General features: G+C 42.0%; 1 protein-coding gene across 10 annotated transcripts in view; it reads right to left on the reverse strand.

Moving 5' to 3' along the window:
- Positions 1–15335, reverse strand: part of SOX2 (SRY-box transcription factor 2) — a 408003-nt gene that overhangs the window by 24213 nt on the left and 368455 nt on the right. For 2 of the 10 annotated variants that reach the window (XM_065556847.1, XM_005285983.4), the window contains one exon: positions 12839–14998. The exons of 7 other annotated variants lie outside the window; for them this stretch is intronic. In XM_065556847.1, coding sequence (XP_065412919.1) covers positions 13866–14813 — 948 coding nt within the window. In that variant the 5' untranslated portion in view covers positions 14814–14998 and the 3' untranslated portion in view covers positions 12839–13865. Of the gene's footprint in view, positions 1–12005; positions 12351–12838; positions 14999–15335 lie in introns of those variants that run through there. One more of the 10 variants, XR_010590334.1, reaches the window with a different exon arrangement.

The raw sequence follows: 15335 nt of genomic DNA on the forward strand, positions 1-15335 counted from the left end.
AAACGTCTCCTGGCCAGGCACATATGCGTCTGACTCTAACAGTACTGCATAGCAAATCGATTCCCTTTCTGATTTGCAGACGCTCCTGGCTCACTTTGGCTAGTGTGGGGGGTTGTTGTCTTTCCACTTGATTTGCTTTACGTCGAGCTGCACCTTGACTCTGGAGAAACTGGGAAAGGGAGAGAGGGTAAATGATAAAAGACAAATCACGCTGAAAAAAACTGTGTGTGTGAGAGAGTGAAAAGTGCGTGGGAAATAATGGCTATAGGAACAATAAAAACGACAAGAGCCTGCTAGATGCTAAGACACGCACATTTCTTCGCAGTTTAATGCAACAGAATCTATCAGTAGATCGGCTCTCTGCTCTCCGCACTCGGGCACCCGGTGTAACCGAGGAGACAAGGCAGCAGAGGACGTATCGGAACGTTAAATGTCCGGCCGGATTTTCTCACAGTTGCGGGAGGCGCAAATATGGAAATTAGCTCATTATGGAGAGGGAGTGGCAGTCAGGAGTCCCCCTCCGCTACCCCCCAGCCCTGGATCATCGAAGTATGAAATAAACCAAATGCACAGAGCACCCACTACAGCCAAAAAAAAGGGGGGGGGGAGATTTTAGATTTCAATGAGTATTTAGTCTTGTTTGTATCTTGGTAAGTGATCATTAGTTTTAGCAGTGCCGCAGTGGTTACTGGGCTATTAACCATTTGCACTCGAGCAGGGACCTCATGGCTGTTTACAAGTTATCTGGAGAGCAAAAGGGACTCAGTCAGCACACATTAAAAAACAAAAACACAGCAAACCGCACTTGGCTCCGCAAGTCTATTTTTAATTTTAAACTCTGTATTCAGCTCCCATTTTCTAGACCTAATCCAAAATTAGCAGCATTTCCCCCCAGTTTATGTCAACTGAGGAAAGCAGAGTTGCGAAACAAAACAAACAAACAAACAAAAAAAACCAGGGAAGGTGATTAACACGTTAGCAAAAAAGAGACAGCATTCCAAGTGCATCGTGAATCGCGTTAACTGAGCGTTAGAACGCAGGGTGCATCTGAACTTTGGTTCTAGGGACTCCGAGTGCTTCTATCTTTGTGTGTTTGTTTCCTGTCTTTCTGATACTTTAAACTGAGTGGATTTTTTGTGAGGAAATCTGGTGGCAAGCGTGAGGAAGAATAGCACTTTAGTTAAACTGTGACGATTTATTTGAAACGTATCCAGCACGCCGATTGGTGTGGCTGGGTTGGTTTTGCTTACAAGCTGGTAGTTTGTTGGAAAAAAAAAAAACCAAAATGCGGTGGTACCAAAGACTGTTTGGGAACCCTTCCTACAATGTGCAGGTGACAGCTCCCCTAGGTACGTCGAGTGAGTGGTAAACATGTGGTGCTGACATTTAAAAAAGCGCCCTTACTGTCTTGATACGTAAGAGGATTTCGCTGCAGTTATTCTGATCGCTTGTTATGTCAAAATTTGCAAACAAAAGGAGGCAAAATATTCTGGACTCTGGGTCTTTGCTCCCTCTCCTTCCACCCTGGGATGTGGTGCACTGCGAAGAAGAATGCTATACATCACCCTTAATCTCCTGCTGACTGAACTCAATAGCGCATCAAAGCTCGCATTGTTTAAAGCTTGGGATGAACGAACAGGACTAGGCAGAGGATTGCCAACTCCTGTTGGGGGAAAGTTTTCCAAATAAACTATTTTCGGTGGAATTACATTTCGGGGGGGGGCGATCTGTCACCCCCGACGAGCTGTTCCCAAACAGGTAGTCGTGCCAAGCACAAAGAAACACACACAGAAAAGCGTTGGATATGCGGCTTAACAACAGTAACCTACAGCAAGTGCAGGGGAGCATGAGGTCGGCATGGGAAGAGAAGCCATCCTCATGCCACTATTAGATGGTGCTGTGCATCTCTCCACGCAGCGCGCAAAAGGACCCCCTTTTTTACATCTACTTGTCCTGAAAAGGGAATTGGGACCCATCTTGTTCCATGCAGGACTCAGCCGAATTAGGGGTTTCAAAACCAGCCCCTGCTGTGTACTTGCAGTGACCACTTTAAGGGTGGGAACCAAGTTTCCTGGTTTATATGCATTGCCTTTGGGTGACTGGGTTCCTGATTTAGACTTTTTAATATCGCGTCTTTGAGGAGCCTGTAACTTTTGCACAAACGAAGCGAGGGTAAAAAAAATCAAACATTCGCACTCGGCCCGTCATCAGAAACGTAACAGGTAACAGAAAGGAACACAGACAGGGCTACACACTGCCGGCCTCTCTACCGCAGCTGGAGACAGAACAGGCATCCTGGCAGTTTTCCTGACATTTACAAAATAGTGTCATGCGGAACTTGCAAACTCTCCAAACTGTTACAAAACAAATCTTCCCAGAGGCTGGGGTGCACGTTTCCTTATGGATAAACAAGGTGATATTAAACAAAACCCCAAACCCACCCAAGGCTGGCAGGAGAGAAAACACTGATAACCGGGGCAGAATTATAGCGTCTTGAGCCAGGCACTGATCTGGTGTGCAGGCTTATACTTCCCTGTTAAATCTGCCATATAAAGTGCTGTATAGCAACCAAGGGAAAGGGGTGTATTTACTTCTGGAAGATTTAGGTTGTTGCTAGGATGTGAGAACAAAAAATCCTTAATAAGTCTGGGGGGGGGGGGGGGAGCTGGGGGAAGGGAGGGGGTTATAAGGTTTGTCACAGGGAAAAGTGCAGACATCTGCTGGAACTTCCATATCTAAGCTGTTCATTTACAGGAGCCAACTTCTGAAATCTCCACAATTAGATCTGCATTGTTCTTTCTCAACAACACTGCCTAGAAAGAAAAGGTCTTCTCTGTCGGGGCCAATCCAACGAAGCGTTTGACGTTATTAAATAATAAAGCGATTGTGATTTACATTGTTGTTCAGAAAAAGGGCCAATTATCCACTGTTATGTTGCCATAAAGATCATATTAACTCGAATTAGTAATCAAACAATATGCTAGCGTTAAAAGTATAGGGGGGACAATGCGAGTGTTACTGTTGCCTCCTCACTTTTACTTGTAAAACCATCGGCAAAAATACACTTGAAAGATGTGCAGAAGCTTCAGACTAAAAATAACAAAAAGCCAGAGAGGGACCAACGTGTGTGATGAATGGTCTCCTGTGTTGATTGTTTCCAATTAATTCAAAGGCACCCAAATCTCATATTGATTTCCAGTTTACAACTGTTTTATGAATTAATTCATCCTCCTAAGTAATATCAAAGGGACGTATTCGACCATGGTTTGTGTGCAGTCTGGCTCTATGGGTTTTTTTAAGAACTGCAATGACTTTAAAAGACCTTTGTTTTCAAACCGCCCATGAGCCCAAATACAACCAAAATGTAAATCCAGACGCCCATCCTTGCACTCGAGTAAATTTACTCTTCCATAATCAAATAATTATTTTTATTAAGGCTGTTATTAGGTTTATAACTCGTTCCCCCACTTAAATTTGTGCAACCAACCAAGGTAATCTAAATAGGTTTGACTTGCCCCATGGGTACAGAATGTAAGCATTAATAAGAAGGATTAATTATGGGTGTGTATCAATAGGACACAAAGGCTATCAAGTAGCACTAGGGGGAAAGAAAGTGGAAAACTATAGACGGGAAGCCTGGATCTTGGAGCAGCAGTAGTTTGCACGTCCTTGTCGCAGATTGTATTTGACACCAGACGCAGACCTAATCCGCAAAAATAATGGCGCCCTAACGTAAATCGACCATTTTTTAACAGCCACGGTTGGGTAAAGTTGATGGTCTAAAGAGCTTCAACTAGTTGGCGATAAATAAAGCATACATTAGCGGGTGTTTCGGGGAGCAGTCGGGGACCAACAAAACAAAAATCCACCCTGCGATACGATCAGTAATCTGTTTTTTAAAAATCTATACTACCTTTCCTTGTACATGTACACAAGATCTATTCCCCGTGATAAGGATGACAGGATTTGACCCCTGAAAACAAATAAGTCACTTATTAGAATCTGATCTTTCCCCTCCCCCCATGCAATTTATTGCAAACACGTTTTGTTATCAGTTTGGGGGTGGAGGGGAGGGAGGGAGGCAGAAGAAAAAACTGGCTTACTTAGAACTCAGTAATATCTGGTTAGCTGTCAAATCCCCTGTTTAACAGTATTCAGCCAAAGAATGGCTTTGCAAAGTGCTCCAGAAGCAGATGCTATTTGTTACCACGATTTTAAAAAAAAAAAAAAGTTTTACAGTGACATGGTTTTTTTACAAGCAAACACAGAGCAATTTTCCTCAGCGCAATGCATCAGCAAGTATATCCAAAAGGGTCTAATCTACTTCTTGCAGGAGCGGCGCAAAAGAAACCAGCAACACGAACGAAGAAACTGAGTTCCCAGGGATGCTATGAAAACACCGTCTCATTGACTTCCCCCCGATCGGAGGGCTAATATCATATGTAATAGGAGAGGGAACAAAAGCGATCAGAACCGCTTGCTGCAGAGTTGGCTCTTATTCGTTGCATTATTCGGCGTAGTATTTGACTAACCAAATGTAACCATCTAGCTTCTTATAAGCAGATTGTCCAAAAAGACAGAAACAAGCCAGGAAAAACCCAGCCCGTGCCGGGTTAGTATGAGGGAAAACTTTTTTATCCTTGCATAAAGATAATTTATTAAACCAAAATAGGAGACAGGTTATCTCTAAACGGGATTAATAGGAGTTGCTGTATAGGGTGTCTCTTCCCCTCTCCCCCCTCTCTTTTTATGATTATTTAAAAAAAAATCTTTCCCTACTTGGAAACCGCGTTTGCTTAATCGGGTTTGATGCAACTGATGCTCTGTCTTGCAATAAAAGGGGACCCGTTTTCAACCAGTGATTAAAACATATCTGCCTGCCTAGAGAGCCCAGCAGATTCAAATGTTGGTCCGGAGTCACAAATGTTCATTACAAGAGAACCTAACTAGCGCTACTGTATAGCCACTTTGTGAACTCAGGACTGTGGAAAGGGTTGGGGGGGTGAGGGGGGGAGTATGAAAGTGTGAGCTGATGCCATGCTGGCTGGCAGTGTGTGGTCTATTGTAGGGAATGTGCTTTTTCCACTGAACAGAGAGCCCCCCCCCTCTTCTCCCCCCAGCACTACTGCACCTGCACTGGATCAGGGAGCTGCTGCCATTCACCACATCAACATAGAAGACATCTCTGACAGCACTCAATTCATTACATTTCTTCCTGCTTTTCAAACCAACACACACACACACACACACACACACACACAAAATGAGTATTGCCAATCAGGACCAGGGGGGGAAATCTTACCATACTTTATATTTGCCACTCATTTGGGATTTCATTCCTCAAAAAACTCACTTCTCAGCCAGCTACAACTTTTTAAGGTAAAGGAATCGCCCGACTAAGCATTAGGCACAACTGCGTCACGTTTCTCCTCTCTCCCCGAATGCACAGACTACAACTCCAGGACGTAAAGTAAATTAAAACTTGGGGTCAGAGACTCAGGCAGCAGAAAGTGAATCGAGAAAGCAGGTGATTTATAGTCCGCCCAAGGGAAAGAGCTGCAGAATTATTCATAATTCGTGAAGCAAAGCAGCCTGATTTGAGAGGGGAGGAAAAACCCACCCAACCAGATGAAAGTGTTCCTAAACATTTCAAACAGTTTTGTCACAGTGCAGAATATTCCCATCTAGTCCTTTGGCCTCCCCCCTTCCCCCATACAAGAGTTAAGAATGACTGCGAACTATTTAATACCTGAACCGTCAATACAAGTGTGAAGAAGCTGGGGGCGATAACATTTAATCTGTCCAGTAAGAAAGTTATGCAAGGGGGAAAAACTCTCATGCAGAGACTTAAATTGGGGTGTGTGATATTCATTTCTTAAAAATCCATTTCCCAAGTGCATTTGGAAGAAAGAAAGAAAAACCCTCCGGATTTTAGCTTCGAGTATTTAACTCTACTGAATCTGGGCATCAACTGATTGCAGTGACTCCAGCGATTAAAAACCATGATAATTCTGATTATTTCAACCCAATTTAAAATCAAATCAGAAATACTGATTTCAAAGAACTCTTATATCATAGCTTCACCAACCTTTTGTATACTGATTTCCAGGTTTTTTTATCCCAGAACACGTTTTATTTTAAACTGAAAGGGATATTTTTCTCCCAACACATTTTTATCTCTCGCTGGCAAATGCAAACAGCCACGTGTATTTTCCCACAGTTTTGAAGTATCATATGCCCTAGTTGAAATTCTGAATAAAAAATAAGTTAAAAGGAGCTCTGGCCTACCTTATCGGTATGAGAAAATCCGAGTGTCTTGTTTCAGATTTAATATGTCTATATTATAAATAATTAAGATACTGTCATTTCAAAAGTCCCTCAACTGAATATTTATTGGTTTCTTCTGAAAATTGAAATCAAGTAAGATGTGTGCCTTTTGATTTACTTTTAATTTGACTGGAGAGTCAGAACTAAATTTGTCTATGTTCCTGTATTTATATAGACCTTCCAGAAGCCCAAACTCGAATTCCGAGAAGGCGAGATTGCTTTTTAAGCTAAAACTAATAATTTCATAACTGATTCCCATTCAATCTGGCGCCGGTGACGTCACGGGGGTATTAGCATACTAGGAGAGGATGAAGCCAGTGTGGCTGCAGTTGATAAGGCCCCTCCTGAGGAATTCGCTGCTTGTTTTAATACATTAATTATTTCTCTGTCTTCCGCAAGTTTTGCAATTTGTAAGAGCTTAAAGGCACCATCATTTCAAGAAATGCCAAAAGGACACGTTTAAGAGCTTCTTACGTGGCAAAATGCGCCCAGAACAGCAGCACGGGAGCTGGTGATAGCCCAGGGAAGAGTCTATTTCTTGCTGTACTGTTTGTCTAGCATATAGCACAGAGGTTTGTTGTGCATGTGTTATATCGGGCCTAAGTTTACATAGCATAGAGTCGATGTGGGGTTTTAAAGCGTTACCAGGTCTATTTCAAATTAACACGCTCAGGGGCCTGACCCTACAAATCCTTACTCACTTGAGTAGGATTTAGTTCCCCGGCCAGCCCTTCTGGACTCTATGGGACTCTTCGCCTAAAAAAGAGTCACTCCCGTGAGTAAGGGTTTTCAGGATCGGGCCCATACGCTGGAGGATCTCGTGCGCTTGTGTCTCCCCCTCCAGACAACCCTATCAGACTTCTATCTCCAACACGTGTTAAGATGTCGTTTGCTATCCAATGCCGAGTGGGACGCCATTAATCAAGAATTTATTCAAAGGCGCCCACATTATGTCAGCAGCATTAATGAAGTGAAGCTTAAGAAACTGATAAATGTTCGGCCAATCTGATCAGAGAGTCAGTCAGAACATGTGTGGCTCTTTTCAATACTCACCAGACGGAAATAGACCAGAGGAAGGGGAAAGCCCTGACTGCCCGTGCCAAGCCCTGTTGTTACGGGTGTTTTTTAAAAGCACCGTTCGGGATCCCAAACTCTGTGGATCTGCTGCCTTGGGATGGGGTGGAGGGTCACCTTCCCTGCTTAAGGGGTCACCAGGGAATGGAAGAAACTTCAGCGGGTGTTGTGCACGGCTGGGGAGGAGGTAGCGCACGGGGTGGTTAACTCGACTCGAATGTATATGCAATAACGTTGGAAAAAGACTTCACACTTAGTTCAGCAGAATGTAAATTCAAGGATGCTCCGGGCCAGCTCCCAGGCTGTTGCCAGCAGGCACCTGGTGCAGGCATGTGGATCTCGGTGTGCAGGGTTTGCCAGGACACGCTCTGAGTATCGGGCACTTGCTTTGGGCTTTGCCTGGAGTCTCTGACCAGCGGCCCTGCCTAGGCCACTGACGTCAGCTGCAACTGGTCCTACCGACTCTGCAGCTAAACTCACCCCAGCTCCCAGATGCAGTTTTTGAATAATACCCCCATCCTCGCTGGGAATTACAGACCTAGGCGCCCGAATATGTAAGACAGAAAAAAACACACAAACATACGGGTTGAGATCTCTCTCTCTCACACACACACACGTTATGCATATACATCATATACGCACACATTAACATGGGTAGGTGGAAAATGCGATTCATCAGTATTTAGTTATTAATAGACGCTCCAGGAAAGATTCAACCCTAAAATAGGTGGATTAGGAGCTTTCAAACAATCGCCTTTCAACTCGAAAAGAAATATAAATCACTCCAAATCTAAAACGCGGCCCTCGCTTATACTTTATTTCATTCGAGGAGAGAAACATGAAGGCTGGAAAGAACTGTAAGAGCTCTGCCAACTGCGAGTGATTTGAAACGCCATACCTCGCGATTGTTTTTCCATTCGCACTTCATGCACTGCAAGATAACTCACTAATATAAAATCCTAACCGGGTCACTTGAGATATAGTTTACTCGAACGATTATCCCCAAAACGGTGATCACACCTGAAACCTCTCCTCGTTTTAAACACGGACATAAAAAGGCCCTAACGATGCAGATTTAAATGTACCGGGGAGAAGAAAAAAACATCTGTAGAATATAAGAACGCTTCCCACATAAAATAAATTTGGAAATTTGGAAACATCAATAGATGTTTCTAAATTGTAATGATTTTTTAGCGTGCTGTCTCTCCCCAATACACACACATAAACGCAAGGTATGTTGAAAAACACGACAGACCTGCGGTATATTCGGAAAGCACACAGCTAAAATTCACTCTGAAAGGTTTTTGCAACGTCTACCCTGTCTACTTGAAGTGTACAGCACCTGCAAGCGAAAATAATCATCTGGTCTCGTGAATTTAGAGCGAGACTGCGACACATGAAATATACAAGGTGAAATTAGCCAGGAATATTCTTCAGGTACAAACCTAACAGTGCGCGATATCAAAAGGAAAGGGGTTAGTTTCTTCCGTGGCATTTTGATTCGCTGTACCACAGAGAAATGTGCAATTTCTAGCATTTCATTTTTTTAAAGGCTGAAAACAACAACTCACTTCTGTGCTGCACCTCGTTGTCAAGTGGACTTGGTTCCTCAAAAGCAAAATATGACCAACTCTTGAAATTCCCCGGGCATCATCAGAAAAGCTGGGTTTAATTACCAAAACTTAAATATCTGTGGTGCTAACTAGCAGGCGATCAAACCGCAATCAAACTTCAATCTCTGAGCAGTTAGCTATAAACTGTCAGCAATTGAAAAATAAACCTGGTGCACACAAAGGCTCTGTTTAATTTTCGTGTTGTAATGGCTCTAAATGAGGACCCCATCACTATGCAGTTAAGCGGTATTGCATGTCCCCCTGAGGCGTTGATCAGTTCTTTTTAATGTGAGAAAACTGGCAGCTCGAAACCCGTCAATGGAGCTCCCACAACAAAAGTCCTGAAAAGCTGAATGAATTGGGTTTGTAATTACTGCTTCCCGCTCCCCCCTCGCAGCTTATCTCATTCATTCAACATATATTATTGTCACCTAATCTCACGCTCAACCTTTTTTAGTATCTACTTCTGCGGACATGTTTGTGGCAGAAATTAAACCAAATGAAAGTTTAAAAAAAAATCTCTCACAGCAACCAAAATGTGGAAACGAATGTGTCAGGCAAGGCTGGGTCAGCTTTAAAAAATTCACAGGACTCGGATTTCCTGCAGTCTAAATTGCAGCATTTTGAATACATCATTGCAAATCTCCTAGGCTGCTCAGCATGCTCTAGATTTTAATATTTGAGTTAGATCAGGAGTGAAATAAATGAAGTGTATCTAATCATACCTATCACCATGGGCCTCTTTCTTTCATAATATATAGTGTTTAAATGGTTGAGCTATCTACAGCCTATTCTAAAGATAGCTATACAGGTCTCTTCTTGCATGTTAGACATAAAGAGATATTCATGTTGTGATGCGATACATTGTGGTGATCATACGCAGCCCTTGTTCTCTGACAAGAGCAACGAGCACCTTAAAGAAAAATATGTTTTCTGTCAAGAAATGTCATGGAAAAAGACAGCCGTTTTCCCACTTGGCGGACCTTCCCTATTTGTGTATTTAAATCGCAAGGCATTGCTGATGGGAACGATTCTCCCGAGGGTTCCTACTGTAAGAATTTGTCGGTTGTAGAAATAAGTACAGCTATTACAACCAAATCTACTAACAGTCTAAATAATTAATTGAACCATTGCTCTTTGACCCTTAGAAAGTCCAGTAGGGACCCGTTTGTAGTAATAATACCCCCGAATGAGCCCTTGTCAAATATTCATTTAGTGGTTAATGTGAGCTATTTCCCCCGGGGACAGTCTGTAATACCAGCTTCCCAGCCTTGGCAAGAAACCCTGCTAATCTACTTCTCCAGTTCAGCAAAATATTTTCGCCCCCCTTCCTTAAAATGTTGTAAAAAGAAAAAAAAAATCACCGGGAAACTATAATCTTATCCTTAGGTTCATTTCTGCTCTGTATAAGGTTAGTGAAACATTACAATAACACTCTTTGACCGAACACCAAGTGTGCTTTAAAGAGCACATACAAATTCAGAGGTGAGTGAATACACTGAGCAACTGAGTATCAAAATATGACTAGTAATCAAAGTAAAAAAAAAAAAATACCGGTACTACTACTGCACATTTCAGCTAGAATAAATGATAGCCTAGGGTAATATTTTAGTTGAAACAAATCATGTGATTGTTTAATGTGTTGAACTGGAAATTAGCAATGGTCAATGCCATTCTTCTAAGTAGTAATTTAAAAATAAACCCATTTAGCTTTACATACAAAACGGGGTTTTTTGGTATACACTTATCTATCTGTATATATCCAGAATCATTCAAAGAGAGATCAGACTTTTAAAAAAAATCTTTACATCATATACCAAAAGATAAGTTTAAGCAATTTGTCAATATAGAAAAAGTTGCTGAATTCACTTAGCATTCATATGTGGCTTAGTGTATTTTGTTTACTTGTATTACCTCGCCTTCTGTGTGTATTTAAAAAAAAAAGCACAACATTTCAAACTACCCCCCTCGAATATTGCTGTTAGCACTTCAAAAAGTGCCCATATTGTATTGTTGTTAATTGGCTAAGATTCACAGTGCGTTTTTAAATGAATTGCGATATCGATTGGGTTTTTATTCAAAGTTCTCTTTTATTCAGATGTGTAAGCGAAAGCGGGGAAATGTACTTGTTACCACGTGAATAATCCCTAGATGCATTACAAATGTTGGGCAACTCTGGTAAATTCTTTTAGTCTTTGCATTGAGAAAGAAGAAGGGGTGGGGGGAGTCTTGTAATCTGGAATAATAGCTGTCCCACCAAGTACATCATGGTACAAGAAATATAAGAAAAGGGGGCAAATAGATCTAAAATACATAAACAGTGATCAAAACTCCACATCATCTAGGCTGCAATTTTAGTTTTCATTTGGGCAGGCAGGGAAAGGTGTGGAGGCCAGAATAATTTAAGATATATCACTACCACAAAAAAACCAGTCACCCCGGTAACCCCCTTTTCTGAGCTGAAGTGAAATCCAGCAACCAACACTCAAATACGATACATATAGTTTTAAAAACACCTGACACACAGAGACACAAACACAAATAGAATTATAGCTTGTTCAATGCACTGTCTGCTTAGGTAAGACGTAAAACCCTTTCCTCACAATGTATAACACGTTCTTAGGGGGGGAAATGTATCTACTAATGCATCACTGTAGTTTAAAGAATCCACATTTCTTGGCTCTATTTTTATTTTAATCTTTCTTATTCCTTGTGCGTATCTAAGGGACATCTCCAGTGTTATTAGTTAATATTAAACGCTTGGGCTTTAAAAAAAAACGGACTTAAGTTTTCACGTATGTGCTGCCCTGCATAACATGCCCCGTGCTCTACAGCCCAACTTTACTGCACTTTGCACACGTGAAGTTATCATCCTATTTTGCTCTACAGATAGATTACCCCACACTACTGGGGCCAGAGATTCGTATAGCTCAGAAGCATAATCATCGTCATCTGCAATTGCGAATAGAACGGTACAAAGTAAAAATCTACCTCAGAGAGATGGCTGTGCTCTTCTTTTATTTGGCCGGCGCGAACGCTTCTCTTTGGGGTTTGTTATCATCTGCAGAGATTGTCCGAATTTGGGCTACACCGCGCTGGCAAGTTAAGAAATAGGATTCAAGAAACAGCTGTGATATAGCGTGAAAGTCTTTGGCCTATGAGTTTGTTTTTTAATCTTTCCTCCCACCACACACATCACACACCCATTCTACCCTGGAAAAATAGAGGAGTGGAAAGTCGATGAAGCCACAAACAAAGCTTCAAGAAATCCTTGTCAGTGCAACCCTCACAAACTCTAGTTGCAGTTTTCTTGCTATTGTATTATTATCCTCAGACAATTAAAGGAAAATACCCTCCGCCTATATATACTGTATTCCCAAAAGAAGAACACACGGGTTATAAAATAAATCAAAAGAGCAACGATTCTTTGTTGCCTTTTCAGTCCCTCTAATTATGCTACTACTTTCCATTTAATTTTAAATCTATTACAAGACTCCAGTTCAGACCACAGCCCTTTGATGGCAACAAGTGGTCTGAACCCGCAAAGTGCCCAAACGTTCTTTTGCCCCTTCTTAAAGGGATGGCATTTACACATTGTAAGTTGCAACTTCACATTTTTTAAATCCAAAAGGAGCAGTTCAGTTGGTCAGACCTAGTTATGTAATGAAAACTATTTCATTTTACAAATAAAGGTTTATATTTTCATTTATCTATATTGCTATATTATTTATAATACTAAATTGACCACAGTGACATCTTAAACTGCACGGATCCTTAAAAAAACATTTTGCATTACAAAAATAAATCCAAGACTCAAACGTAACTTCAGTGTCCATATGTTGAAAATTTATTTATCTCAAACTGTGCATAATGGAATAAAAACTTAAGTTGAATATGTACCTGTTATAAGGATGGTATTAGTTCAAATATATACATGGACTGTCGGCAGACTGATTTCAAATAATACAGAGCCGAATCTTTAAAATACAACTACGGAAAATGAGAAAAAAGAACTTAAAATATCATCACAATAAATTTACAGAAATATTACAAACCATAAGAAAATATTTCAAAACACAGTAATTTCAGGGTTTTTTGTTTTTGTTTTTTTGTTTTTTAATCTGAACAGGATGAAGTTTGGAAACAAAAAAGCTATTATAAATTAGCAAATGGTGTGTGAACCTGCATGGCAATTTCTGCTTTTTAACAATAAGTAAAAAACAAAAAACAAAACCAAAAAAAGTACAATCTAAACTCTTGCCCTTTTATAGCAAAACAATTCAGTGGTTTTGCAAGAACTTATCCTACCCTTTTTTGCCTTTTGTACAATTTCTAAAACAATTAAAATGTCCAAATTTTGTAAAATAATATCCACTCTTTCTCCAGCTGCTATAAATTCAGCTGCAGTTATCACAATGCTCCAAGTAGACTGTTTTTATTTTTATGTTTTGTTTGTTTTTATTAATTGGCAAATTCTCAAGTTTTTTTTCTATCTAAACAATGGACATTCTGATTGCCATGTTTATTTTGATAAATACTGTACAAAAGTTGCTTGCAAATATTAAAACATTTTTTTCTCGTCGCTTTTTGAGTCTAGCTCTAAATATTATTGGTAAAGACTTCTGCAAACTTTCTGCAAAGTTCCTACCGTTTCACTAGAACTTTTTAAAAGTTTTGTGTAGTTTCTTCCCCTCCAGAGCTATACAAGTTCCTTGTTGGTTTCATGTATGCCCTCCCCAGTTTTCTCTGTACAAAAATAGTCCAAAAAAAAAAGTCCAGAATCTCTAATAAAAGTGTTTTGTTTGTTTCTTCGTTTTGTGTAGTTTTCCTCCCCCCCCCAACCCTTTTGTCTTACATATGTGATAGAGGAAGTGTGCCATTAATGGCTGTACCAGGAACAGGTGCACTCTGGTAGTGTTGGGACATATGAAGTCTGCTTGGGGCAGCTGGTTCTGGTACTTCAGCACCTGGTAGATACATGCTGATCATGTCCCGAAGGTCCCCAGCTTGGCATGGAGCCCTTGAATGGGAAGAAGAAGTGACTACAGGGGGACTCGAGCTGGACTCCGTCTTGACCACCGAGCCCATGGATCCCAGGGCCATCCCCGGGGTCCCTTGCTGGGAGTAAGACATGCTGTAGGTGGGCGATCCGTTCATATAAGTCTGCGAGCTGGTCATGGAGTTGTACTGCAGGGCGCTCACGTCGTAGCGGTGCATGGGCTGCATCTGAGCCGCGTTGTGAGCGTTCAACCCCGGGTGCTGTGGGTAGCCGAGCTGGTCTTGCATCATCCCATAGCCTCCGTTGGTCCAGCCGTTCATGTGAGCATAACTGTCCATCCTCTGGTTCACCCCAGCTCCCAAGGTGGCCCCAACCCCTACCCCAGTGGTCATGGTATTGGTGCCCGGTGCCAGCAAGCCCCCGGGCAACGTGTACTTATCCTTCTTCATGAGGGTCTTGGTTTTCCTCCGGGGTCGGTATTTATAATCCGGGTGTTCCTTCATATGCAGGGCTCGGAGCCGCTTGGCTTCGTCAATGAAAGGTCTCTTCTCCGCCTCGGATAAAAGTTTCCACTCCGCCCCGAGCCGCTTGCTGATCTCGGAGTTGTGCATCTTGGGGTTCTCTTGGGCCATCTTCCGCCGCTGGCCCCGGGACCACACCATGAAAGCGTTCATGGGTCTCTTGACCCGGTCCGGGCTGTTCTTCTGGTTGTTGGCGGCCGAGTTGGAGTTGCCCGTGCCTCCCCCCGAAGTTTGCTGGGGGGCGGGAGGCTTCAGCTCGGTTTCCATCATGTTGTACATTCAAACGGCTCTTGCCTGGAACAAGTCTTCGGCAGAGAAGCGAGAAGCAGCAGCAGCCTCACAAAGTCCCAAGCTGGACTTTTTGTTGTTGTTGTTTCTTCCTAGGGAGGGGTGTGGAAGGGGGGAGGGGGACTCCCCAAAAACACACACTTGGCTCAGGATTAGAGTTTTCCTCTTCCTCTTGGCTGATGGATTAATAATAATAATTATTATTATTATTACTGGAGCCTTGGTTTAAAAAAAAACAACCACAAAACTTCTTCCTCCTTTCTCCCTTCTCCTTCTTTCTCTTTCTGTCTCTCCACCTCAGTCTTAAAGAGCCAGCAAACTACTTTCCCCCCTTTTGCAAACACAACACACTCTCTCTCTCTCTCTCTGCCTTGACAACTCCTGATACTTTTTTGAACAAGTTAATAGACAACCATCCATGTGATGGGGGCTTGTCAGGGAATAAATGTGTTTGCCCTGGCCAATCAGCGCGCGCCGGCTCCTCCACTGAGGACAAGCCTCTACCCCTGGTTT

The sequence above is a fragment of the Chrysemys picta genome, chromosome 9 (genome assembly GCF_011386835.1).
Source record: "Chrysemys picta bellii isolate R12L10 chromosome 9, ASM1138683v2, whole genome shotgun sequence".
In the NCBI taxonomy this organism is placed as follows: domain Eukaryota; kingdom Metazoa; phylum Chordata; order Testudines; family Emydidae; genus Chrysemys; species Chrysemys picta.